The sequence below is a fragment of the Tyto alba genome, unplaced genomic scaffold, assembly GCF_018691265.1.
Source record: "Tyto alba isolate M040663 unplaced genomic scaffold, T.alba_DEE_v4.0 Super-Scaffold_2, whole genome shotgun sequence".
Taxonomy (NCBI): domain Eukaryota; kingdom Metazoa; phylum Chordata; class Aves; order Strigiformes; family Tytonidae; genus Tyto; species Tyto alba.
In genome coordinates, this window is record NW_024881282.1 from 36,566,325 (window position 1) to 36,592,558 (window position 26,234).

The 26,234-nt window shown below is 45.3% G+C and overlaps 4 protein-coding genes and 2 long non-coding RNA genes across 6 annotated transcripts; 4 read left to right on the plus strand and 2 right to left on the minus strand.

The window, feature by feature from the left end:
• Nucleotides 1-102: 102 nt before the first annotated feature.
• Nucleotides 103-26,184, minus strand: LOC104355901. Its single transcript, XM_042793125.1, has 3 exons — nt 25,841-26,184; nt 23,990-24,419; nt 103-517 (listed from the first exon to the last, which is right to left on the minus strand). The coding sequence occupies exons 1-3, from the start codon at nt 26,148-26,150 to the stop codon at nt 190-192; spliced, it is 1,068 nt and encodes a 355-aa protein (XP_042649059.1). The 5' UTR covers nt 26,151-26,184; the 3' UTR covers nt 103-189.
• Nucleotides 6,302-7,576, minus strand: LOC122153375. The gene is made up of 2 exons (XR_006165264.1): nt 7,428-7,576; nt 6,302-6,489 (listed from the first exon to the last, which is right to left on the minus strand). It is a non-coding gene; the product is annotated as an uncharacterized LOC122153375 (long non-coding RNA).
• On the plus strand, nt 8,054-8,816 carry LOC116962878 (histone H1.10-like). The gene has a single exon (XM_032998030.2). The coding sequence runs from the start codon at nt 8,064-8,066 to the stop codon at nt 8,751-8,753; it is 690 nt and encodes a 229-aa protein (XP_032853921.2). The 5' UTR covers nt 8,054-8,063; the 3' UTR covers nt 8,754-8,816.
• On the plus strand, nt 9,372-12,167 carry LOC116962876. The gene is made up of 3 exons (XR_004407856.2): nt 9,372-9,615; nt 10,471-10,688; nt 11,043-12,167. It is a non-coding gene; the product is annotated as an uncharacterized LOC116962876 (long non-coding RNA).
• Nucleotides 17,510-18,407, plus strand: LOC116962871 (histone H4). Its single transcript, XM_042791956.1, has one exon. The coding sequence runs from the start codon at nt 17,549-17,551 to the stop codon at nt 17,858-17,860; it is 312 nt and encodes a 103-aa protein (XP_042647890.1). The 5' UTR covers nt 17,510-17,548; the 3' UTR covers nt 17,861-18,407.
• On the plus strand, nt 19,545-19,997 carry LOC116962864 (histone H3). Its single transcript, XM_032998016.2, has one exon. The coding sequence runs from the start codon at nt 19,568-19,570 to the stop codon at nt 19,976-19,978; it is 411 nt and encodes a 136-aa protein (XP_032853907.2). The 5' UTR covers nt 19,545-19,567; the 3' UTR covers nt 19,979-19,997.
• Nucleotides 26,185-26,234: the final 50 nt, after the last annotated feature.

The window sequence follows — 26,234 nt, forward strand, 5'->3', positions numbered from 1 at the left end:
TTCGGCCGCAGCTCGGCAACATGAGGCGTGGGTGGGCATAAGGAGGGAGCGGGAGAGCGGGAGACAAGAGCACCAGCGGGCCAAAAACTAGGCCGAATAGCGTGAGGCGACACAGCTCTTCCAAAGAACAAAGTGGGTGGCTCTTAAAAGAGCCTTTGGGTTTTCGAGATGGTGCGGGAGCAAAACGCTTCAGCCGCCGAAGCCGTAGAGGGTGCGTCCCTGGCGCTTGAGCGCGTACACCACGTCCATGGCCGTCACCGTCTTCCTCTTGGCGTGCTCCGTGTAGGTCACGGCGTCGCGGATCACGTTCTCCAGGAACACCTTCAGCACGCCGCGCGTCTCCTCGTAGATCAGCCCCGAGATGCGCTTCACGCCGCCGCGCCGAGCCAGGCGCCGGATGGCCGGCTTGGTGATGCCCTGGATGTTGTCGCGCAGCACCTTGCGGTGCCGCTTGGCGCCCCCCTTGCCGAGCCCCTTCCCGCCTTTGCCGCGTCCAGACATGGTGACACTGCTGCTGCTGCCGCTACCGCTGCTGCCCCAGAGAAATAAGCCAGCACGGCCCGCGCCGCGGCCTTTATACCGGTTGGTCCGACCTGATTGGGAGCAGGGACGGGCACGGCCGGGGGCGGGGCCTTCGCCCTTCGCCGCTCCCGGGCCCCTCCCGGGACCCCGCCCCCGCCTCGCTCACCCTCCCCCCGCCCCGGGGCCGCCGAGGCGCCGCTTCCCGGCACCTTCGGCTCCGGGAGCGGCGGCGGGGCGCGCGCTGCCTTCTCTGCCAGGGGCTGAGCGCGTCGCCGCGCCCGACTCGCTGTCAGGGCGGCGTGGCCCCGTCTCAAGGGCCTCGCTGGGTCGCTGCACAGAGCGCCCGGGCGCCGGGAGTCAGTCGGTGGTTTTGCTGCTCCCGGGGACCTTTCGAGCTTGTTGGCCCATAGCTTGCCCGGGACAGTGATGGCAAAAACGGTTGCGGGCCGCTTTCCTGGACTTCGCCGGTCTTATTCTCTCCTGTCATGTGCTGGGCATCATTTCATTTTCTTCAAATATTTCATTAGTTTTACGACAAGATGACATCTGTGTTAGGATCATCTCTTGGACTTTCAATAGTAGTTGCTCTTTTTCACGGCGTTATCATGAGCATTTAGAATATGGCTGTTTTGCTGCACATGCAACTCAACTTATTCATCTTTCACATGTCAACAGTTCTGTGTTAATTTTCCTATTTCTCACAAAAACTAATTATTGTCAAGAAGGGGTGTAAATCTTATCAGTTTGGGTTTGGTTTGGTTTCCTTTGTGCATAGGACTAAATCCTTGAACTCCCGATCTCTAGTTCTTTTGACATTGTGTACTGTATAAAGGGAATGAGCATGGTAGTACATTCTAAAGTATGTGAAGCAGGTAGATTTTACAGTAGTTATGGTGGTCAGAAACTATATATCAAGTTTAGTTTACTTTCTTCCACTTGCCTTTTTTACATATGTTTTTGGAACCTACATATGCCCCGAAGTTTTTTCAATAGCATTCCATGTGAAAAGAAATATATATTGCCTACTATATACCTAAGGATTGTTAATAATTTATAATGCAGTAGGCCAACTACAGCAAATATGGTAGTAAGTGTTCCTTAAAATTCTGGAAGCACTTATCATTTTTAATATCTGTTTGTTCTCCTTTCAGGTTATGCCCACTTAAACTGTTCTTATAACTTTCTTCTTAGCTTCTTGAATCATCATCTCAGAGACCACAGTTTGTGGGTTTGTTGTTTGTTGTTCGGAAAATCAGAACAAAAATACTTTCATATGCAGATGAAATTCTGATTTATATGTTCCAAACACAAAGGTCACCTCTGCATATTTCATCAGTAAGGACCAGTGTTGAAGATCTGAAATATGAGCATGTCTGCTGTACACTGAATTTCAAAATTACTCCCAATTGCAGCAAACAGTAGTAATCACTTTGAATGGGCTGCCCTGGCCTTTCCTCCTGGATATGCCAAGAAATGCTCTCAAATATGTGGATCCTTAGAAAGCAATGCTTCACGCACATCTTATTTGACACTTTTCTGAATTGCATTTTCTGAATTACATTTCTAATCAGTTATGACTCTTATGATTATCTTCCCCCTCTCTCTCTGTACTTCAGTACATGCTGAAGAATTCACCTGATAATCTCTTTAAGTGTGAAAGGCTTAAAATCTTCACAAATAAATCAAAGCAGCAGTGTTTATGCTACTGGGACACAGTGTCCCCTGAATTTTTGGAGTTTTCTCAGGAATTCCAAGCACTAAAAACTGTGTGGAAGCTCTCTTGACAGCTTTGCCTCGTTCTACTCTCAGTTTGCAGCCATTAAGTTACAGGTAAATAGTTCTCTTGTGTTAGGTTCATCATCATGGTAGGTTCATCATCGTGGTATTAAAGGACAAGAGAAGCTTCCAGAATTAAAGGACTGATGTAAGTCAGCAGAAGAGGCAATCAACATTTTTTGTTAGCAAAATAGAAAGTGAAACAAAAAAATAAATCCTTATATATTCACATGTTACAAATTTTTCTTTGCTTATTATTTTAATTTTTGTTAATGTTACAACTACAGCATTGATTTAGCAGGCTGTGAAGCAGGAAGAGAGACATTCCTTTCAGTGTGTACGTATCTAGGGGCTGGTCTAAAGTAGCCCCCAGAGTTTGAGCTGTTACACAGTGTGGTGGTTTAGGCCTGATTGGCAGCCAACCACAATGCAGCAGCTCTCTCTCCCTTCCCCTCCGGCAATGAGAAGGGACAGAGAGCCAGGCTTGGGGTTCAAGATAGGACTGGGATGGGGGAAAATCCCCCTTTTATGATCACGAGCAACAGGCAGATTCATTAGGGGAAGGAAAAAAAAGAACATACATTTATTACAGACACTAACAACACATAACAGAGTAGGACAGTGAGAAGCATTGCCACATCTTGAGAACACCTTCCCCCCACCCCTCCCTTCTTCCCGGGCTCAGCTCTGCTCCCGATATCTCTACCTCCTCCCCCAGTGGCGCAGGGGCAGGGAATGGGGGCTGCAGTCAGTGCTGCCACTTCCTTCATCTTCGGTGAGGGGAGTGTCCGGAACTTGTTCCTCCTGCTCCATCGTGGTTCCCCTCTCACAGGAGACAGTCCTCCACAAACTTTCTCCAACTTGAATTCCTCCCATGGGCCGCAGCGTTCCCCACACTGATCTGTCATGGGTCACTAAATTCCTCTGACTGGATTCTCTCCCACGGCTGCAGCCCTTCCCGAGCTGCTCCGGTGTGGGACTCCCCCACATGCTGCAATCCTCCCAGCACTGAATTACAGCAGCGGGGCTACCTTTTCCCACGAGACCCCGGCCTTCTTCGGGCACAGAACCTTGATCAGGCAAGCAGGAGCAACAGGCCATAAATCAATGTCTGCTCCACCGTAGATGTTCATGGGTGGCAAGGGGGGCGCCCTGCCGTCTCACCACAGGATACAGGGGGGTCTCTGCTCTGGCACACCTCCCCCCTCCTTTCTTCCTCCGTTCCTCCACTGACCTTGGTGTTCATGCAGCTGCAGCAACTCCTCCTCACAAGTCCGCCTGCCTGTCACCACGTCCCTTCTTAAATACGTTATCGCAGAGGCGCAGCTGATTGGCTCAATTTCCCAAACAGAAGTGGAGCTGACGTGGAGCTGGGGGAGCTTTGAGAAACTTCTCACAGGGGGCCGCCCCGATAGCCCCCTCCCCTGCCACCAAAAAACTCCACCACTCACTCAACCCAGGACACACAGTAATCCCGGTTGGGCTAACAAGTATCAGTGGAGTTGGGGAACTCCCAGTGCTGCTTCTGACACATGGAGGAAAAGAAAAAAAAAAAAAAAAAAGAAAATCCAAGTGCATTAGGAGTTTCTCAAACATCCCTGACTTCCCTCATTTCTTTACCAAAACTTTATCTGTCTGTGACATATCTGGAGTTTCCAAGGGGCAGTAACTGCCAGTTGCTTGTGAGCCAGAAGGCCCCATTCACATCCCAACCCTCTAATTCTGGAAGGAGCTCTAATATGAATTTTAGAAAAATTCTGTAGGCCACATCATTCTTCAATCAGCTTTGGGAATTTGTGACCTGTAAAATGATTATTTCTAGCCCATTGTTACTATTACTAGATAGACATACTGTCGACTAAGTGTAAATTCTTCTTTCTTATAATCATCCTTGTGTCACTGAGCCAGATCCGGCAGCAGTCATTAGGTCTAATGCTGTGTCAGAAACTGCTCTTTCTCCTCATGAGAGAACAGAGAAAACAAACAAACAAACAAACAAACAAGCCAACCAACCAACCAAACAAAACATACTCCAGTCCATTGGAACTTCTGCATGCTGAGTAGTGGCATTTCCATCCTCTCAAGAGTGATAGTGGACAGAGGTTGGAAGATAGAGAAGTAGCTTTCATCTGTATTCGAATGGTGTTTCTGTGATTTGAGAAATGGTTCAATTTCCTAATAACAAGGCACATTCTGTTGTATGAAATAGAAAATACAATTTTGAGATGTCTTTCAAAGGTGGAATACAGACCCTTTCAAACATTTTGTAGTTCATATCCCACCATGAGCCACATCTTATATCCAAAAATTTGTCAGAAGAATAAGATTGCCCTACAACCCAGACAAGAACCTCACCATTGTTGAAGTCACAATTCACATTGAAGAAATTGGCTGCTGTTCGTTTGTGCATGGTGGGAATGAAAATACTGCATTGACATTTGTTACAGGGAATTTTCCATTTCCTAGTAATTCAAGAAAATATTTGTCAGTAGGCACAGAAGAAAACAATAGGAGCCTATGACCCTTTTAAGCAGAAAGAAGCAGAGATTCATGATTTACTGAACACTAGGACACCTGTGCTTGACATCAACTTTGAAAGAAGGCATTGTAACACAGGCAACAATCATTTGGTATAACCTACTCCATTCTTCCTTGGCAAAGGAGCAAAGGTAGATGTCTGGTTTCAGTAAGCAGTCTTCATAAAGTTGAACTGATCCAAAGCAAGTGTGGGGTGTTAATGCAGAACCTAAACCCATCACATTCTCCTGTCAATTATTCTTTTTTTTTTTGTTGTTTGTTTGTTTGTTTTCTAGCCACCCCTTAAAAAAATTCAGGGTAGAATCTCTCTATGGGCCTGTGTTAATTCATAAAAGTGTTTATTTCCTGGAAGGAAAATAACATTTTAGTAAAATATTTTAGTATTTTTGTTGACACATGCTGATTCTAAAAATTGAAGGAAAGGTGGACGGAGTGATGATACCAAAAGACAACTTCTGCCTGAAGGAATAATAGAATATCAAAGCCTGGGGAAGCTTTCCTGTTGTAATTCTGTAACTACACCAAGTTCCTGTGGTGGACACATGCTCTCTGTCTTGGTTTACATTCTACAGTGGCTGAAATTTTAAATTTTATTCTGCAGTGGCTGAGAAATTAAAATCCACTTCGTGAATTACAGTACAAATACCTGGATATTTCTAGGATATTATGCTTGAATATCCAAAAGCAAAATGTAACTCCATAAAAGAACCAGAGGGAGGCAAATGATCTGCAAATTGCTTCAACACTCATGTTTGTCCTTCCTGTCTTCTGGTTTATGCCCACCTTTGATTTGACCTACATCGAAGGGGAACTCATAATGTTTTTTTCCCATGAGAACCCACAGCCTGATACTGCCAATCTGCTTGTCTTGGTCACAAATCTCTCCATAGTGGGAGGAGATAATCTCTGATGTACAGAAATACATTTTACGTTTAGCAATGGCTGTCTTGAGAGATGAGAATCAGATCTCTAAACACTTTCCAGTTTCCAAATAAGTCAAGAAACAATGATGACAATGAAAGCAAAAAAAAAAAAAAAAAAAAAAAAAAAAAAAAGTTTTGTTTCTACTTCCAGGAATCTTGGAGTCCATTTCTGCCTTCAAGAATTCGGAAGAAGTAAAATGATGACTAGGAATTTTTAAAAGTTGGTAAGAATGACAATGTTCCTTGTTGTACGAGTTGAAAAAATTGACAGAAGCTGATCATTAAATGTGAACAGCTTGAAACAAATAAATCACTTCTCTACAGATATCAGTAGACTAGAGAGTTACCACCTGTTAGCTCCACTGCCTCTGGGAGGACTTGAAATCTCCGTTCTTTATTACCATGGGGTAACTACTACTAGTATAGAAAAAAGATTTTCCTCAGAGTGTCAGCCGTTCTGATACAGTGTTCAGTCATGTCACTGAGGACCTTAATCCTCCCCCATTGTAGGAAATAACCATCAGATAAAATGGGCATTAAAATTAGTTTATTATGTCTCTGTTTAATCAATACACAACGTGCAGTTCTGGTCTTACACTTTGCAGCTTTGCCATGATCGTTATCACAGTCTGATCACCCAAAACATGGATTTACCTTCCTCTCACAGGCTAAAATGCATTCGCTGGGAATCGTCACAAAGCTCTATTTCTTCCCACATTTCGCCTCCAAGCTGAGAAAAAAACAAAAACAAAAACAAAAACAAAAACAAAAACAAAAACAAAAACAAAACCACGGTACGTTAAATTACTAGAGTTATTCTAGTCCTTGCTTTGATTTTAGCACTTTAGCGTTTTCAGTTAACCACGTGTAATTAGAAAAGAATATGACATTTCTCGAATGTCACATGGAGATTCAAGTCAGTACTTTCATAGTCCCAGGCAGAGGGAACTCTGCGTTGTATCGTCACTTCATTCACCCTGTGCCACTTTCTTTTAGCCCAGACTAGAGATGCTCACTCCTTTTAGGAGCTGATGGTAGCCTGGCATCTAGTGTATGAAGCACAACATTATTGCAGGCAGACTTTTAACTGTTTCATATTAAAAGGAAAGCAACATGACATTGAAAAAGAAGGATGAAATTGAGAATTCATCCATTGTTTGGAATACGGAGCTACCAGTGACCCATGGAAGGAACCTTCTTGAAAAGGTGTAAATTCTTATCTGTCTTCTGAAAGGAGCAAAGTGGTAGATCACCAGATGCTGTTACCAAAGGAAAACACTTAGAGCATCAACATTCATTCATTAGAACAGAGGAAGGAGTTTTGCATAACAATGTGTCCTGATTACCGAACATACGCACAAAGGACCGAATTTTCAGCTTTAACACCCCATCCAGTTCAAATTTCATTACACAGCAGATTATATTTCCCAATCAATTTTAACAAACCGCGATGCAAAGACAAGTACTTTTTAAATGCGTCTTAAGACTGAACCCCGATGTATTGCAATTGCAACGATCCTGACTCCTGAACTGAATAAACGAAAGCGACTTCGTCAAGGCTACATTGGAAGCGCAGCGACAGGCACATCAGCCTTCAGAGGGGCTCATCGGTGCTTTGTCCCCCTGAAATAACTCAGCAAAAGGAACGGAACGCCGGCTTTCACTCACGCTGCTAAAACACGAAGGGCTCCCCCGAAGGCGGTAGCTAAGACGTCGTGGTCGCTGAAGGGATGTTCAGGGGGATTGTGCGATTTCTGAGGGAAGCGGCTCGGCCGAGGGAACCGGCTCTGCATCCGCGTCCGGCATCCCGGGGCGAAGCTGTGTTACTTCCTCGGTTTTAATCTCAATTTACCCTCCGACCAACCCTTCAAACCACTCTGGTTTTAACCCTACGCCGGAGAGGACCTTCTAAAGCACAAGATTTCACGCTGCCCGTGCCCATTTAGCCGATGGCATCATTTTAATTTAAAAGATAAAACCTAAGTTACCCTCTCCCGAGGTCTCTGCGGCTCCACGCCGCGGAGTTTCTGGGGTCGCTTTTCCCTCGTTTCTAGTCCTTCCAAGGGGAAAATCCGTTCACTGGCAGGACAGACCCCCCCCTCCCCGCACAGGAAGAAGTGGGGTGCGCCGGCAGTCAATTTCGGGAGGAAAAAGCCCTTTTTGGAGCTGAAAGAAACACAACGGGCGCGGCGGCGGGCGGCGGGGCGGGGGCGGGGCGAGCCAATCAGAGCGCGCGGCGCCGCTATAAAAGGGGGCGGCGGCGGCAGCGCCGCTATTGTTCGCGCCGACTCCGCTGGTGGCGCCATGTCCGAGACCGCCCCCGCCGCCGCCCCCGACGTCGCTGCCGCGGCCGCCGCCACGGCCCCCGCCGCCAAGGCCGGGGCCGCCAAGAAGCCGAAGAAGGCGGCGGGCGGCTCCCGAGCCCGCAAGCCCGCGGGGCCCAGCGTCACCGAGCTGATCACCAAGGCCGTGTCCGCCTCCAAGGAGCGCAAGGGGCTCTCCCTCGCCGCCCTCAAGAAGGCGCTGGCCGCCGGCGGCTACGACGTGGAGAAGAGCAACAGCCGCATCAAGCTGGGGCTCAAGAGCCTCGTCAGCAAGGGCACCCTGGTGCAGACCAAGGGCACCGGCGCCTCCGGCTCTTTCCGCCTCAGCAAGAAGCCCGGGGAAGTGAAGGAGAAAGCCCCCAAGAAGCGGGCGGCTGCGGCCAAGCCCAAGAAGCCGGCGACCAAGAAGCCCGCCAGCGCCGCCAAGAAGCCCAAGAAGGCGGCGGCGGTGAAGAAGAGCCCCAAGAAAGCCAAGAAGCCGGCGGCTGCCGCGGCCAAGAAGGCGGCCAAGAGCCCCAAGAAAGCAACAAAGTCTGCAAAGCCCAAAAAAGCGGCGGCGGCAGCAAAGAGCCCGGCCAAGGCGAAAGCAGTGAAGCCCAAAGCAGCCAAGCCCAAGATGGCCAAGCCCAAAGCGGCCAAGGCAAAAAAGGCGACCCCCAAGAAAAAATAAGTGGTCTTGAAAAAAAATCCTGTCTGCCTTATAGACAAACCCAACGGCTCTTTTAAGAGCCACCCAAGCTTTCACAAAAAGAGCTGAACCACTTTTTTTAATGTCTCCATTGTGTGTGTATAATCTGAATTTGCGTTATTTCGTTACTGCTCTTGCTTAATTAAGCTCGATCCGTTAACAGCACAAAGTTCCGCGCTTTTGTTCTCCGCGGGTGCAGGGCAGCCCTGCAGCGCCGGTCCCCGCGGAACAGCTCGTCGCAGCCCACGCTTCCCGTTAGCCGCAGCGAAATCGGTGCGAGCCCCAAGTCCCTGCGAAAGCTGGGCAGCGCTGAGGGCACTCCGACGGGGGGTGGGGAGGGGTGTGAGGTGTGTTGTTTTGGGGTGCTGTGGCTCCCCGCAGCTTCTCTCCCATCAGCCGTGGGACGAAGAGCCGCGCTCACGGCCCCCGGAGCTCAATCGGTTTCGAAAAGCCCGCGCTGCGCAGAGATTGGCCGCGACTCTCAGGCTTATCTGGTTAAACAGCAGTTTTCGGGTTAAACAGACGCTCCACTTTTTTTTTTTTTTTTTTTTTTTTTTTTTTTTTTTCTTACCCCGGCGGAAGAGACTTGTGAACTTCCTGGGTACGTGGTCTCCTCCCTTCCGAAGGGCTTTTTCACTCCCAGTCCAATCTGTCACCTATAAACTCGTCCCTTCCCTGGAGAAATCGTAGCCGAGAGGCTCGGTTGCTCCGGGCTGCCTTCCGAGCAGCTCTCTCCACTTCGGTGCTGAACCTTTCGCTCCTTGGAACTGCCGGGCTCGGTTCTTCGCCGGCTGCCGGGGGCTCATTTGGGCAACGGAGATGCTCGGGGGCGGCCCTGGACGCGGTAGGAACCCGCGAGGGTCGGAGCTTCCCGCGTGTCCCCCCAACCTCCCGCCTGCCACCCCCCCTCCCCAAACCCTGCGGCCACCTCCTTTCCCCGGCGAAGCAGAAGGGGAGAAGTGGCGGGGGAAGAGGCAGTTTCCTCGCTTTTAGTCACAGTGCTGGTGCTACCGCTTCCCCAGCGGGCGGGAGAACCGGGAGAACGGGGAATTTTCGTGGAATTCCCTCCTTAGCTCTCAACAAAGGATGGCTGATCTCAAGTCTGTAGCTGTTAACCTGTTATATCTGAAGGGTTTACCCGGAAACGGGATTGCTGCAGTTTGGAGAAATGGTGGAATTGGATTCCACCAGTATTCATGTTTTTGCAAAGAAATACAAAACAGAGCCTCTATATTTTAAGCTCTCTTCCTGAAATGTTGTTCTTGCTCTTCCTCTGCATTGCCCCTTAGGTAGCATCTGACTTTTCAGTACTTGCTTGTATTTATGACCTCTTCCTCTATAGAACGTACAAACCTGTATATATATCCAACTATTTTTCTGAAATCATTGGGCCGTGTCCCTTCACCCTGACAGCCCAAATTCCTGAGCTCACGTGCCTGTGCCCCTGTTTGGAACGGGGATGTGCCTACCAGACTCTCACAGTTAACGTAAGGGAAGGGTGTTGAGAGTCAGACCCACTAATTCTCAAAGGTTTTCACCCAACTAGGTGCACTAATCGCAGGAGAGTGGGTCAACCGAGATTCTCCAGCCCACTACAACTAGTCAGAGGGGAGTAGATTTTGACTGGATGGATATGGTCAAACAGCAGGTATGCTGCTGTAGCAAACATTATATTCATGCTTAATTTATTTCTTTACAGCTGAGCCAAAAAAGGCAAAACCCAGTTACAGTAACATGGACAAAACTGTATGATGCACATCCCTGCTAATTGAATTGACCTTGTCAGGACAGCCTTGGAATAAACAGTGCCTGGAATGAGTCAGGGTAATGACAGCAGTTCATTCTTGGCCTGTTGCAATTTATTCTCCCTGTTTACATGGGAGAGGCATCAGGGTGCTTCTTTCCCTTTTCTGAGAGGTAAGAGGAAAAACTCAAATTATTATAACTGTTTTTTTAAGAGAGTTCAGTTGAGTCAGTTACCCACCTCAGATGTTTCAGTAGCTGAGATTTGGAAAATTAGCACACTTCTGAACACAAGTACAGGTGATAAGCAATTTTATTGTGCATCACTTGTTTTGTGTATTTAGTAGTATTATTATTAATATTACTACTAATGTCAATATTACAATAAATGGTATAATTATTAAAAATATAATGCATTAATATTATAATAGTAATTCACCTTTCTTTTCAGTCCTATTAAAATGTCTTTATCTCAACTCATGAGTTTTACTTTTTTTTTTTTTCTGATTCTCTCCCCTATCCCACCAGGGAGGTTGGAGTGAGTGAGTAGCTGTGTGGGGCTCAGTTGCCAGCTGGAGCTAAGCCATGAAAATTGATACCCCAAAATAAGATTCCAACAAGACATTTGTATTATATGATGGGACATCCTGTGGCCATGGAACATCTATTTATTGAACTTTTTATATAGGCTATGTCATGTCTCTAGCCTGTTCCATATTTGCAAAGTGCTCAGATTAATGCATATTCTGAGATGTATAGTAGGTTTCTTAGATTTCTACAATGCCTTTCCTGCACGGACATTTCACCACACTACAGACTCTAAGAAACGTGAATACCACTGCCTGGAACATGAGTAATATGGCAAGAAGAGCTTTAGGTACTGAGGCACCAACCACATTCTATCTTTGGGAATAGTTCTGATCTGGGAACTGGATTGGAATCAGATTAATGAGTGATTCTGTGCAACTATTTGACATGGAGAACTGAACTGCTGGTGGCCAAAGAGGAGGTGTCAGAAAAAGGCCAGTGCTTAGCCAGTGGACATACTAAGACAGAAAACCCAAGTATCCACTTTTTTTATTTTAAATGCTGACTAAGCTGCTCAAAAATTAGGAAGAAGGTCAAAAAATGGATTCAGAATTGCAAATTATTACAAGGAAAAGATCTAGTTTCATTTATTTTCTCTTCCATGGAGTCAACTTTTTATTTCACAGATTTACCTATTAAGTAAATGATGATATCAAAAGTCTGTGATGTTCTAGCACTGGAGGTAGAAATGACAACAGAAAATAATGTCAAAAGAATGCATGAGTTAAAGTTCTCCATATAGAAGCACAGACTCTCAGCAGCCTGGCAATAATTCTGCTGAAGTCAAGTTGCTTCCTCACAGAATAAGAAATCACTTTGTACTGATGGACACTTCTGTCTTGTGGGGCGGCAGACTTTTTGATTTGCATTAGTCACCACAAAACCTGGTAATTTCTGTACATTTATTTCTTTATCTATCTGTTCTCTGTCAGTGGGTTCTGTTACTTCTGTGCTTTTTGTATATCTCTGACTCTTACTGTAATTGTCATGTGAGAGTAAGAGAATATTTGGCATACCGTCAGCATGTCATTGAAAAACAATAAAAATGTCTTTCTTAGAGATTCACTTTTGAAAAAATCAAAGCTGGAGTTTTATTTCAATTTTAAATATTCCAATACTAGCATCAAAAATCTCTATTTGTTAGAGAAAATTGAAAGCTAGTTTTCAGTAAAAAAGCTCAATAACATTAGTTCAGGCACAAAGATGTTTAAAATAGGGATATGCTGCTGTTGCACATCCTCAGTAGTTCCGAGGACCCTAAGCTAAATAAAGCAGAGAAAAAAGCCCTCCATAGTATCCTGGGCTGGATAAATGGAGATATGTAAATACATACATTTCAAGAATATGTTTACAGGTTCTCAAAAGGAACGAGCTGAGTGGGGAGATAACAATAGTGTATGGGCAGGAAGTTGGGGACAGACAGTGTGGAGTCCCCAAAAGTGAGAGTGTGATACGAATATCACTATTACCAGACCTGTTCTCTGCTGCTCACATGGCAATACAGATTTGGGCCAGCTTGAGTTCAGGTACGGAACCACTTTTCACCTACACACCTTTGTCTCAGCAAGATTACACAATAGCGTTTTTCTGCTACGAGTTTCTTTTTTACTACCTAGATGACAATTCACCAGTGCAGTGCTGGGCAGTGGGGGATACCAGCCACAATTCGCTGTGGGGATTTGAGACCCCTCTTCAGAACATGTTGTCAAAGCACAGCAAAGTCATCAGTGTGACTCCTCCCAGGATACTCGTTCATTCTCCATACTCAATTTTGGACAACTCTTTCTAGACTTGGAGTTGTGTTTTATTCTGCTTTTCTCTTTTCAGATTGTTTTTTGTGATCTCTTTGCACTTCCATTCCATGTGAGTTTTGTTCATCACTCATGCAGGTCTTCTGCTGGGACATCAGTGAAACTCCAGTGCTTGGTTTTCCCAAGAACTGCAGGGTTTTCTTTTCAAGGACTTCAGGACTAGGCTGCCAGGAGCTGTGGAAAAATAATAAAATGTAGAAAAATAGTAGTAGGATTATTGTTCTCATCGAACACTGAAAACAATAAAATTAATCAAAGCATAGGTAAGGACATGCACTAGACATAAAAAAAGAATTCCTGTTCTTTCAGCAACCAGTGTATGCTGGCAGTGTTCAACCAAGTCAACCAAGGCTGCATATACTGGATCTGCACAGTGCATATTCCTTCCCTCTCAGTTGTGTGTAACTGCCCTAGTGAAAATGTACATTGCCATTGCCACTGCAGTGGTTTGCCACTTCTTCCCTGCTTCTCTGGTTTCTCCACCATAGATTTATTGTCTTTGTAAAAGAACTCTGTGCCCGTTCCCTGATTGCCTGCCTTTGGCCATTTGGTTCTTAACTCCTTCAATATTTTTTTCCTTCTGTCAGAGAGAGCACATTACTATCACTAGCATCTCCTACCAGGATCAGATCTAGTGAGTTTGTGCACTCCTGAGGCAGGATACTTCTTTCATTAAAAGGGGGTATGTTTCAGACATATTTCATCTTCTCCACTGTCAAAGAAAAGCTAAATATTCCATGTGACAACTATCTCAAAAATCCTAGTTTCCTGGGCAGGAAAAGCAAGCTACACAAGGACAGTAAAGATTCTTTTTTTTTTTTTTTTTTTTTTTTTTTTTTTCTTTCAAAAAAAGGAAGATTAAAGAAAATATGCCCTCCCCACCCCTGGATGACAGGAGAACTAGTGACAACTGACAGGGAATAAGCTGAGGTACTCAACAATTTTTTGGCTTCAGTTTTCACTGGTAAACTCTCTTGCCACATCTCTGAAGTCCCTGAGCCTCAAGGCAGGGACTGGGGGAATGAAGTCTCTCCCATCGTAGAAGATCAGGTTCAAGATCATTTGAGAAGAACATGAACAAGTCTGTGGGGCCTGATGAGATGCATCCCAGGGTCCTGAGGGAATTGGAAGATGTAGATGCTAAGCCACTCTTCATCATATTTGAAGAGTCATTACAACCAGGTGAAGTTCGGAGAGACTGGGGAAAATGGAGTACCACAGTCATTTTTAAAAAGGATAATAAAGAGGACCCTGGGATGTACAGACCAGTAAGTCTCACCTCAGTGCCCGGTAGGATCATGGAACTGATGTCAAAATGTATGGAAGACATAGAAGTCATTAGAGACAGCAAACATGGCTTCACCAAGGGCAAATCACAACTGACTGATCTAGTGGCCTCCTATAATGGAGTGACTGCATCAGTGAATAAGGGAAGAGCAACTAATGTCATCTACCTAGACTTCTGTAAGACCTTTGAAATGGTTCCCCACAATGTTCCTACCTCTAAATTCGACGACTATGGATTTGATGAATTGTTAAACGGATAAGGAACTGTCTGGATGGCTGTTTCCAAAAAGTTACAGCCAACGGCTCAATGTCTAAATGGAAACCAGTAACGAGCAGTGTCCCTCAGGGGTCTATACTGAGTTGAATACTGGTTTATATCTTCATCAGTGACACAGATAGTGGAATGGAATGAATCCTCAGCAAGTCTATGTATGACATCAAGCCAAGTGGTGCAGCTGATTCACGAGGAGGGGATGTCATCCAGAGGGACCTTGACAGGCTTGAGGGGCAGGCCCATGTGAACCTCATGAAGGGACAGAAAACAGTCACAGGGCTGGAACACCTCCCTCGTGAAGAAAGGCTGAGAGAGTTAAGGGTTTTCTGCCTGGAGAAGAGAAGGCTGTGGCGAGGCCTAACCATGGCCTTTCAGTATATGAAGGAAGCTTATAAGAAAGACGGAGAAAGACTTTTCAGAAGGGCCTGTAGTGACAGGACAAGAGACAGTGGTTTTAAACTGAAAGAGGGTAGATTTAGATTGCATATAAGGAAGACATTTTTTTATTATGAAAGTGGTGGGACACTGGATCAGGTAGTCAAGAGAAGTTGTGGATGACCCCTCCCTGGAAATGTTCAAAGTCAGGTTGGATGGGGCTTTCACTTGATATAGTGAAAGATGTCCCTACCCACAGCACAGGGGTCATTTTACATGATCTTTGAACATCCCTTCCAATGCAAATGATTCTATGAATCTTAGGAACTTTCCAGAAGATGTTACATTTTTATCTCAAGTTACCATTACAGTTTAATTTTATCAGACAGATCTAGTAGACTAGATGAAATGTAATGTATAATTTGGAATCACCTGGGAGGGAAGAAAAGTAGCTGAGCTCCAACCCTGCTTCACTTTATTAGATGAACTTCTGTCATGAGTCCTATGAAAAAATATGTATCTACTTATTTTTAAAAAATCAATTTCTGAACAGGTTCTGCATTTTGCCAAGAAGAGCATGGAGACAAATGGACAGACAGCAAGAGACTGGGGGAATTACTATACGTAGTCACAGATTCCTGGGTAGAAGCATCTCATTATGGAGCAGGGTTATTTATAGTATGAAGCTCTAACTTATTTTTATCCCATGAAGAAAAGCAGAAACAAAACCTCAGCTTTGCAGAGCTCGATGTCTCAGCAGGGACTGCATGGGGAGATGATTTGGTGAAGCCCAGGACTGTCCAGGAACCTCATGGCAGGGGTCTGCGAGTGGTAATAGCTCCCAGGGCAGGGCCGTGATATAGTCAGATTCACAAGTATTGAACAGACCAGATTTTCATGGCAGAGTAGGTTCAGGAAGCTCTACAGCAGGTAGTGATAATCTACTCTGTTAGTAACACCCTGAGGACTTGCCTGTGTACTCAAAGAGTGATAAAGCCTGCAGTAAATGTTACACCAAGCGTCTTTCCCCACAGGTGCACAACACAGCTACCTTATTCTCAAAATCTCCTGGGAATGACAGAAGGCCTGACTACAGAGAGCCCAGTTTCTCATGGTAGCTCGGTCTCCCACATCAGTCCAGTCATGGTCCCTGAACTTCCCTCCCTGGAAGGGGCAAACTGGTGTTAGAAAAAGGCAACACCATGAAGTTAGCTGTGTCATCCCCACTGTACTCCAGAATTATCTCCATAACCCAACCTAGGATGCTGTCAATTTCCTCATGGAACAGGACATTTGTTGCTAGTTTGAGCCTTTAGGATGTCTCCTTCAGAGTCTTGGTGTTTGTCTTGCCCCATTTGGGTTTCATTTTGGCCTATGCTGAAAAGATTGTTCATGTACAACATGGCAGAGTACATTATCTTCATCTGCCATTGAGGGGCCACTGGAACAATAATTTCTCTGCTAGCAGATGCAGCATCTGTATCTCTGGCCTATGAGAAGATAGATTGATTTTTGATTAATCTTATGTTGTATCTTTGTGAAAGGATACATTATATAAAGCTGCTCAGATTGTAAGGCTAAAAGAAAAACCACAAACAAAACAAAAAATGTCCATGAGAGGGCAGCAAGCGCTCAATATTGCAAACTTTTTTCACTCTTCCTGTTCATTTTCAGGTCGAAAGCCAGATACCGAATGATTTGTGTTAAATAGCATTTCTTGTTTTCAACAGTAAAATCTCAGATGATTTTCCTCCCCAAAAGAAAGCAAACCCACAATTGAATACCTTCCCTTGTACTACAAAAACACCCTTCCTCTTCCATATTTAGTTTTTCAGTCTCTCTAAAAAATAGTCACATTATTTTCCATACAACCGTAAGAACTGAAAGTACTGTAAAAATATTTGTCCAAAATAAATGGTTTAACTTCCAAAAATTAAAGTAGAAGCACATAGGGGTGAAACCCCTCCATTAACGTACCTTGACTCCCTTTGAGAAACTCCCTTTGAGAAAACATTCAGTAAGGGTGGGAAATAGAGAAGAGAAAGAAATTTAAAGAGGGGTGGAATTTCTCAGAAACACGATTGGACAGATTTTGCTGCAAGATGCACCATTAAAAAAAAAAAAAAAAAAAAAAAGGAGCAGCTGTTTAAAGCACTGGAATCACACGTGAGAATCAATGCAGCTAGGCAAAATCGCAAAACATAACACATACCATATTTAAAAAAAAACATTTATAGGAAAAAAACAAATATTAATGTAAGTGATTCAGAAACGGGGACTCCTTTCTGATATCGAGGTTTTACTTCTAAATGATCATGATGCATCAGTTTTAATAACAATATATAAAGTATAGTACACACGGATCCGATTTCTTTACTATCTGAAAAAACAAAACAAAACAAAACACAAAAAAAAAAAAACAAACCAAAACAAAAAAACACAAACGTACCGAAAAAGAGCAGCAACACTGAATCCTTGCGCCTCGGGAAAGAAAAACTCGCGCGAAAGCCGCATTTTTGTGCGAGCGGGGCGCGCGAAACCAAAGCGAGGCCCGGCGGGAGCGAGCATCAAACCCCGCCCCTCCGCGCTGCAGTCCCCAACCAGGTCGGCTCCCAACACATAAAAGCCGCCGCACCGCCCCGCTCTCGCCACACATCATCTTTGCTGGAGTGCGCGCTCGCGGCAGGAGTAGCATCGTCATGTCCGGGCGCGGCAAAGGCGGGAAGGGGCTCGGCAAGGGGGGCGCCAAGCGGCACCGCAAGGTGCTGCGCGACAACATCCAGGGCATCACCAAGCCGGCCATCCGGCGCCTGGCTCGGCGCGGCGGCGTGAAGCGCATCTCGGGGCTGATCTACGAGGAGACGCGCGGCGTGCTGAAGGTGTTCCTGGAGAACGTGATCCGCGACGCCGTGACCTACACGGAGCACGCCAAGAGGAAGACGGTGACGGCCATGGACGTGGTGTACGCGCTCAAGCGCCAGGGACGCACCCTCTACGGCTTCGGCGGCTGAAGCGTTTTGCTCCTGCACCATCTCGAAAACCCAAAGGCTCTTTTAAGAGCCACCCACTTCCTCCGAAGAAGAGCTGGGACATTGTCGTCTGTAAAGGAGTGTCTGAAGCACCTACTCCCCATATTTCGAAGTTTGTCAAAACATGATTATGGAGTACTACTGCAACATTTTGTGCTTAGATAAGTGCGGTATAATGTCTTAAATTTGCTGTTAATGGCGAAGTTGTCTTTCCTGTGTAAAAACGCATTTTTCTTTGTGTACTTCTAAATTCCTGTGCAGATGTTGTACCCCACTAAAAAACATTTCAATTGCTCTTTGCAATTAAAAGTGAATGTTTGTTACACTTTTTTTTTTTTTTTTTTATTGTCGATTTAAGTATAATTGTCTGGAATACTCAATGTCTCGTATTTGGAAATTCTCATTTAACTAAGAGTTTCTAATCTGCCCTAAGAAAGGGAAATCAATTTACCCTACGGAAAAACATGAAATTTGCTCGAGTGATAAAAGTTGTCTCTATATTTCTAAATAAATTTTTTCTTTAATGTAACCTCTTCTCAATTCCTTGTCATCTTTTTTTCTTCCTTTTTGAAAGCTGTTTCAGGAGGACATCTAATATAGGTTTCTAGAGTACACACTGGGGGGGAGGGGCTTGAGCAAATACTCTGCACCTGACACCACATTTCAAGACAATGCATCAAAAGGAGCTTTGCCTTAAAGGTTTTTTTCATTCTCACACACAGAGATGCTTTTGTCCTGGCTGTGCTTCGGAAGTGCTGGTGTTCGGTTTCCTTCATCACCGGAGGAAAAACTGCAAACCCAGTGGTGCCTGTTTATATAAAACTATCCGTAGTCACTGACCACTTGCAGACAACGGAGATCGATAAACATTTGCGGTCAGTTATGGTTTTCTCACAGCCTTAATGAGTGGTGGCAAATTAAATGAAGTAATTTCATATTCCTTTTTAAGATCTTAATTTCATAAATTAAATCAAAAACTTAATTGTCTAAGCATTCTCAAAGTCACCATTTTACTTGACAAGAATTAAAATCTCTCCTGCTAAATTTTCTAGAGAAAGGAAAACATGAGAAAAATAGCATCTCCCTTGTTACATCTACAATCTTGCTTTATAGGATCTCTTAAGCGTCTATCTCTGTGTTTTGAGGTACCGGGCGATATTTCCTTTGTGGCTTTGGAGTTAATGTGTGCCTGTTACTGTAAGAGGGAGCTCTGTAAGGCATTGAAGAAGCTATTTTCTTATTTTTTAACCAGCTCACACACACACACACGAAAAAGAAGACAACAAAGAGAAAAAATGAGTTTTTAAGAACAAATCCTGTATTTGAGCCTGCATACGACTTTTAATCTGTAACGAGGCTGACGGACAGGGAAAGCCCGAGAAGCAGAAGGGATAGGAAAGCTGTTTCTGAAATACCGCCCGCTCTCCACCCCCCCACCCCCACCCCCTTACCACCCCCTCAGGGCCTCAACCTCCCAGCGGAGTCGCGGGGGGGTGAGGCGGAGCGGCGCTGCGGCCGGCGGCGAATGCAGCTTGCTCGGGCCTGAGCTGGGATTTCCGCAGTAGCCAATGAGATCGCGCTTCCCGTCGTCCAATGAAAGACGGGGCCGCTCTATAAAAGCCGGCGCAGCGCAGCAGCTCAGTATTCCTCGCTCTCTCTTGCGGGTCGGAGGGTTTCGTTGCTGAAGCGATGGCGCGCACGAAGCAGACGGCGCGGAAGTCGACGGGCGGGAAGGCGCCCCGCAAGCAGCTGGCCACCAAGGCGGCCCGCAAGAGCGCGCCGGCCACGGGCGGCGTGAAGAAGCCGCACCGGTACCGGCCCGGCACGGTGGCGCTGCGCGAGATCCGGCGCTACCAGAAGTCGACGGAGCTGCTGATCCGCAAGCTGCCCTTCCAGCGCCTGGTGCGCGAGATCGCGCAGGACTTCAAGACCGACCTGCGCTTCCAGAGCTCGGCCGTGATGGCGCTGCAGGAGGCGAGCGAGGCCTACCTGGTGGGGCTCTTCGAGGACACCAACCTGTGCGCCATCCACGCCAAGCGCGTCACCATCATGCCCAAGGACATCCAGCTGGCCCGACGCATCCGCGGCGAGCGCGCCTGAGACCCCTCCCTGCCGTGGCCCCTCCCGGATTCCGGCAGAGACCTAGGCAGCCTACACAGACCCAAAGGCTCTTTTAAGAGCCACTCCATGCACAATAAAAAGAGCTGTAGCACTTGTGTTTAAACGGTGTGCTTTAGAAATAACATCGAGTTCTTTGGCTTTATAGAACGTAAATTTTCTTTTAACTCTTGTGTACAAACATTTGTATTTGATAAACCCCCGAAGGGGCTAAACTTCCTGCTTTGCAATTCATCAGGGTACTTTGTAACTGCTGAAGGGGAGTAACAGGCAATTTCTGGACACTGGGTGGGGGCAGAGAGACAAAATTGGAAGGGGGCTGTGAGATTTAATTATTCACTTAAGGATTGTAAAGAGAGAACATCAAAGAAAATTGAGGGGTTTTTTGCATTGCTATGGCTGTGCTGTGCTCCAAACGGGTTTGAGGGAGAAGAGGGGTGGGGGACGACTCACATTTCTGTGTGGGTCACGCCTGGGCTCAGGAACTCTGCCTGAAACAATCCTGGCTGGCTGGATCTAGGCAGGAGCAGGAACTTCCCACGGCTCATTGGAGTTGTGTTTCTGCTGAACCTGGCTAAGGCAGTCTGACTTAAAGGGGGCAGCTGCTTTGCTCCCATAGTTGTTAATGCCAGGAGCAAGAATATTTGTCTCAAAAGATCGGTTTTGAGACCAGTCTCAAAATGATGGACGACTGTGCTGAAGAGACAGTAAGTGAGGCCTCCTTTTCACAATGCAGAAACATAGCTAAAAAGTCGAAGAAACTATAATTGAAAATTACTGTGCAGAGGAATATCTATTGAGTTTGCCTGTATTTGTTACCATATATAATAGTAGACTGTAAGGAAAAGGTGGTGCATTTCCTGAGTTTTTTGTGGGTTTTTTTTAGGGAGGATGTTTTTAGTAAGAGTTTTATAAAAATCTTGGAGTGGAAATGTGTTTATTCTTCCAATAATAAGTGTATATGCATTTATTTTTCAACTTGCGCTTCCCCAGGTGGTGATCACAAGATTTTATACAGTCAGAAAATATGCTGAGTTGTCTGATTTCTGCAGTCAGGTTTCTAGGATTCTTCAGAAGGTACTGGCAGGATATAGGTATATACGCATGCAGCTTTTAACCTTTATAAGGAACCACTTTGGCTTGAGTCATTACTATAAGACATGCATGCAGGAGTGACCAGCCTAACAAGAGCCTGAGTGTTAAAATAGGAAGTTAAAAATTAGGCCTCAGGTTCATAACAGAGAAGAGTTGCTGTTTCTCCCATTATTTTGGTAAACATCTTCCCATCTTCTCCCTATCTGTGAGAGCTCACAGTTGGTACCTGGGATGTAACAGTCCTGAGGGCTGGGCAGCACTGAAGGGAGCTACTAGAAGACAGAGCCGTCACGTCTTGTCATTAGCGGCTTCTGGGCACCATCTGTGTGATTTCTCCTTGAGATGCTTGCTGCGCGATAGCTACACTCTGTCAGAGAGAGCACTCGGATGGATGACAAAAGCTACATGACCTGGGAACACAACTTGTTAACCACTGGTCAGGCACAACAAATCATTTCCTCAATCACTTTTGGCAGCAGATTCCAGAGTCTGGTACCAGAGGTGGCTCCTGACAGAGCTGGGGTGTGCGCTATAATTAGGCACCAGTGTCCGTTTCAGTATGATCGTGTTTGTTCCTCTGTGTCTTCACTCTTTATATATTTACAATTGTAAAACATCTGAGGTTTTAGGCATTTTAAATTTTATTAACCTTGAAGTGGTGCCTAGCTACGCACTTAAGTCATTTTAATTAATAATACATTACCAATGTAAAATAACAATTAGAATCAGGATGGAGCCTACTGAAGTCTTAGAATGTAGCCAGACATACAGTTGATTTTAAAATTATAGTTATATAATTCCTTTCAAATTACACTTATAGGTATAGTGTCTGTAAAATTCAGCAGGAGCACTTCCACTCTCAACTTTATAAAATTGTCACCCGTTACGCTGCAAGTGGTGATGTACAGAGAAATGAAATTAAATGAATAGAATATTCCTGTTAGAAGGGACCTACAATGATCATCTAGTCCAACTGTGAAGTACCTTCCTCCATTTGATCTACTATATCGTACTGGTTGGACTACAAAAAATGAAGCCAGATGCATAAAGTCAGGTGGTGCTAGGGTGGAGGGGACTGAGAAAGACAGAGGCGGATGGATACTGAGAATAATTAAAAGTCATAGGTGAAGAAAATGCACATATATGTGTGTATATACATATAGAATATGTAAATATACATGTGGTTATATATATTCATACCTACATTGTTATGTTATGAATATTGTCTGTATCTACCATATTTTACTTCTTGTGCACTGTTGCAGAAATAGACCCTGTGAAACTTCTTGCAGGGTTTACCCAGGTGCCATATTAAAATACCTGAATTTGCATTCCAGACCAACTTGGCTGGTAACATTTAGAGAAGTGTATTGGACAAGCCAGACTCCATTGTCAAGGGCAGAGGAAAAGACGTTGTGACAACAAAGCAGCGAAAATCATAAGAGTCTGAATGTTTTATTTGTGAAATAATAGAAAAAGTGACTTATCTGAAATATTAAAACAGCTAGAGTCTGCAAGACTTCACACAATCAACCAAGAAACTGAACTAAAGACCAACTATAATTGTCTGACTAAAAAACTTTATTGAAACAACTAAATTCTAGTAAATGTTGACCTTCTGATCCCTCCATGTGTATTCCTTTACTGACTCCACCTTCTTTTCATCATCAAACACAAAATGATTGTTCTCAAATCTCAGAACCACATATATTATTTCCTACAGGCCTCTCATCAGTTCCAAAGCTGCCAAGGCTTGACAGGGGCTTCCTTTCCACCAGCTGTTTTGCTCCCAAATAAATGCCATGAAACTTTCTCCTGTGCTCATGCTCTCCATTTATTTGGAAAATGGGAAGGGAGATATTTCAGGAACATTCACCAGATTCTCTTTGCTTTTTCTAAGCTCTTCTTTGTCCTCTATTCCAGCCTTTCCTCAAAGCAAATAAAGAAAATTGAGAATATAAATTACAATTAGACAAATTTGTTGAATTTCCCATTTTTATCATTTGCATCAGACTTATTTTCTTCAGCACATTTTGTTTATTCATCTGATGCTTAGGGAGGTAATGCTCTCATATCTAATACATTGTTAAGGCTTTTAGAGTATATCTTAGTAAAAGCAATGATAGAGTACATTTGCATTTTTTCTTTTTAAATAAAAAGCTCTTTGAAGCTTGTCTTTCTATATTAATTCAAGTTATGCTTTCCACATTGCTTAAAAGTAAAAACCTGGATTCCTTCATAAAACCCATTGCAAAAATATATTTACAGGAAGTATTGGGGGGGAAAGGGGAAGATTTATCATCAACCTTCCATCCTACTCCACCTTTTTTTCTTTTTTTAAGATGTTTTGCCATGATCATTAGAAGTATTTCTCCTTTACCTTATCTGAGCATTCCTTTTTCTGTAGTTACTTTTCTAGTATGGTCAAATAGGTATTTCCAAAACCCTCAATAAAACAGTATGTAAATCTGCTGAAGAAACCATGGTTTGTAACAACTGCTTATGAAGGCTTATGACTTTGTTATCACAGGGATTGTGGTATCTGATCGCAAAAGCCTCTTGATGTGTCCTGAGAAACCAGATGAAGACAGAACTGGAGAGGGTGTCAGGGAAACAAAGGAGATGCTAACTGTTACAACTTACAGCAAGGGTCCTGAAAATAACACTACGCTGGAAGAACTTCACAATGATACTCTTCTATCAACATTGAAAAACCTGTGTCACAGCTCTCTTGTGCAATGTGGTGGCTCTTAAAAGAGCCTTTAGGTGCGGGTAGAAAGGAACACTGAAGGGAGGGGCCACGGCAGGGAGGGGGCTCAGGCGCGCTCGCCGCGGATGCGTCGGGCCAGCTGGATGTCCTTGGGCATGATGGTGACGCGCTTGGCGTGGATGGCGCACAGGTTGGTGTCCTCGAAGAGCCCCACCAGGTAGGCCTCGCTCGCCTCCTGCAGCGCCATCACGGCCGAGCTCTGGAAGCGCAGGTCGGTCTTGAAGTCCTGCGCGATCTCGCGCACCAGGCGCTGGAAGGGCAGCTTGCGGATCAGCAGCTCCGTCGACTTCTGGTAGCGCCGGATCTCGCGCAGCGCCACCGTGCCGGGCCGGTACCGGTGCGGCTTCTTCACGCCGCCCGTGGCCGGCGCGCTCTTGCGGGCCGCCTTGGTGGCCAGCTGCTTGCGGGGCGCCTTCCCGCCCGTCGACTTCCGCGCCGTCTGCTTCGTGCGCGCCATCGCTCTCACAGCCCTCACACACGCCTTCCAGCCGCTGCCACAGAGTAGCGGCGCTTCCCCGGCCGCGGCGGCTTTTATAGCCTGTTCTCGTCTCTGATTGGCTGCAGCAAAGCGCCGCTACTATTGGATACTTTCGAATTCGAAAAGCCCAGCTCGGAAGCGCGCCTTTTTCACGCAACCGCCTAACGGCGCTCACCCTCCCCCCCGCCTTTTGCACTCGCTGCTCTTGTTTTCGGGTTATTTCTTACAGCAATTTTTATATTCTATCCAGAAAAATTACAGCCTATAGTGAAAATTGTTCAGAAGGGAAAGGGGTAGTTAAAAATTATACTGTCCTGAAAGTATATATATCTTTATTTTACTGGAATTCCCAGAGTCGACCTTGGAGAAATATGTATTCTATACCTCTTACTCAATAGGAATCCTTACAATGGTATTTTGGGGCTTGAAGTTTTATGTAAGTTTGCCTTTTTTTTTAATTTATTTTTTTTCGGGGACTGAGGGTGTTAGGTTGTATTGCTTGGTTTGGTCTTTTTCATTTATAGTAACTTTAATCTGGAAATAGTAGAAAGTAATACCATAGGTGGTATGGTAAAAGTTTTTGGGTTGACATGAATTTCATGTGAAAACACTCTAAATTCAAGGGATAGTGTTTTAAACCATTTTTAATATCTTTCAGCACACCAAGTATTCCCAGGCTGTTGCTTGCTGAAATACAAGCTTTGTAGTTAGTAATCTTTCCCTTTTCCCCATTCCAGATTTCTGTTGTGTTTTCCTATGCAGGAGCGTTCTCCTTAGCCCCGAGTAGAGAAGGGCTTTCCAGCGAAGGGAAGACAGGTGCTGACCCTGGATACAGAGAAGTGCTCCAGCTTCATGAGCTTTAAGTTGAAAACAGCAGCTTCCTGAGATTTAACACACCATATGCTCAAAGTATAACCAACCACCTACATTCAGAGGACGGACTTGGGATCACTGTGGTACTTAAATTAGTATAAGAAGGGGTTCAGAGGGTGACCAGCTGCAATGTCTCCCACCCTGAGGCTGTACACGACCACCTACTGAGCATCATAGGGATTAACATCCTTTAAATACAAATACAGATCTACTCCTGCTACTGTTCACCCGATTAGTGAACACCAAACAATGTAGCCCACAGGGTGATGCCTCTAAGGTCCCTGCCTCTAAACCAGGCCAGCTCACCAAATAAAAGCAAGTATTTAGGGTGTTTTCCTATTCCTTTCTATTTATGAGTCATAATCCCATTAACGGTAATAATGAAATATTTTATTTCCTAATCTACTGAATGGGGATGGTCCGTAACACGTTAGTAATGCATATTTAGTCAGTTTTTAAGTGCTTAAAGAAACTCGTACACTAGCTTACTAGTAAAATTTCTAACTAATACAAAGACATTGTGAACATTTTTAACGTACTTGAAGCAACACAGCTCTCTTCCAGTTTAAGTGGGTGGCTCTTAAAAGAGCCTTTGGGTTTTCGAGATGGTGCGGGAGCAAAACGCTTCAGCCGCCGAAGCCGTAGAGGGTGCGTCCCTGGCGCTTGAGCGCGTACACCACGTCCATGGCCGTCACCGTCTTCCTCTTGGCGTGCTCCGTGTAGGTCACGGCGTCGCGGATCACGTTCTCCAGGAACACCTTCAGCACGCCGCGCGTCTCCTCGTAGATCAGCCCCGAGATGCGCTTCACGCCGCCGCGCCGAGCCAGGCGCCGGATGGCCGGCTTGGTGATGCCCTGGATGTTGTCGCGCAGCACCTTGCGGTGCCGCTTGGCGCCCCCCTTGCCGAGCCCCTTCCCGCCTTTGCCGCGCCCAGACATGACGATGCTACTCCTACCGCGAGCGCGCACTCCGGCAAAGATGATGTGTGGCGAGAGCGGGGCGGCGCGGCGGCTTTTATGTGT

Bases quoted from the DNA above. Each gene is read 5' to 3' on its own strand.
- LOC116962878 (XM_032998030.2), top strand. From the start codon at position 8,064: ATGTCCGAGACCGCCCCCGCCGCCGCCCCCGACGTCGCTGCCGCGGCC.
- LOC116962871 (XM_042791956.1), top strand. From the start codon at position 17,549: ATGTCCGGGCGCGGCAAAGGCGGGAAGGGGCTCGGCAAGGGGGGCGCC.
- LOC116962864 (XM_032998016.2), top strand. From the start codon at position 19,568: ATGGCGCGCACGAAGCAGACGGCGCGGAAGTCGACGGGCGGGAAGGCG.
- LOC104355901 (XM_042793125.1), bottom strand. From the start codon at position 26,150: ATGTCTGGGCGCGGCAAAGGCGGGAAGGGGCTCGGCAAGGGGGGCGCC. The intron at 24,420-25,840 runs GAAGCGTTTTGC...GCTTTGCTGCAG, and splicing joins CCTCTACGGCTTCGGCGGCT to CCAATCAGAGACGAGAACAG. The intron at 518-23,989 runs GTGCGCCATCCA...CGGTAGCGGCAG, and splicing joins CTCTTCGAGGACACCAACCT to CAGCAGCAGTGTCACCATGT.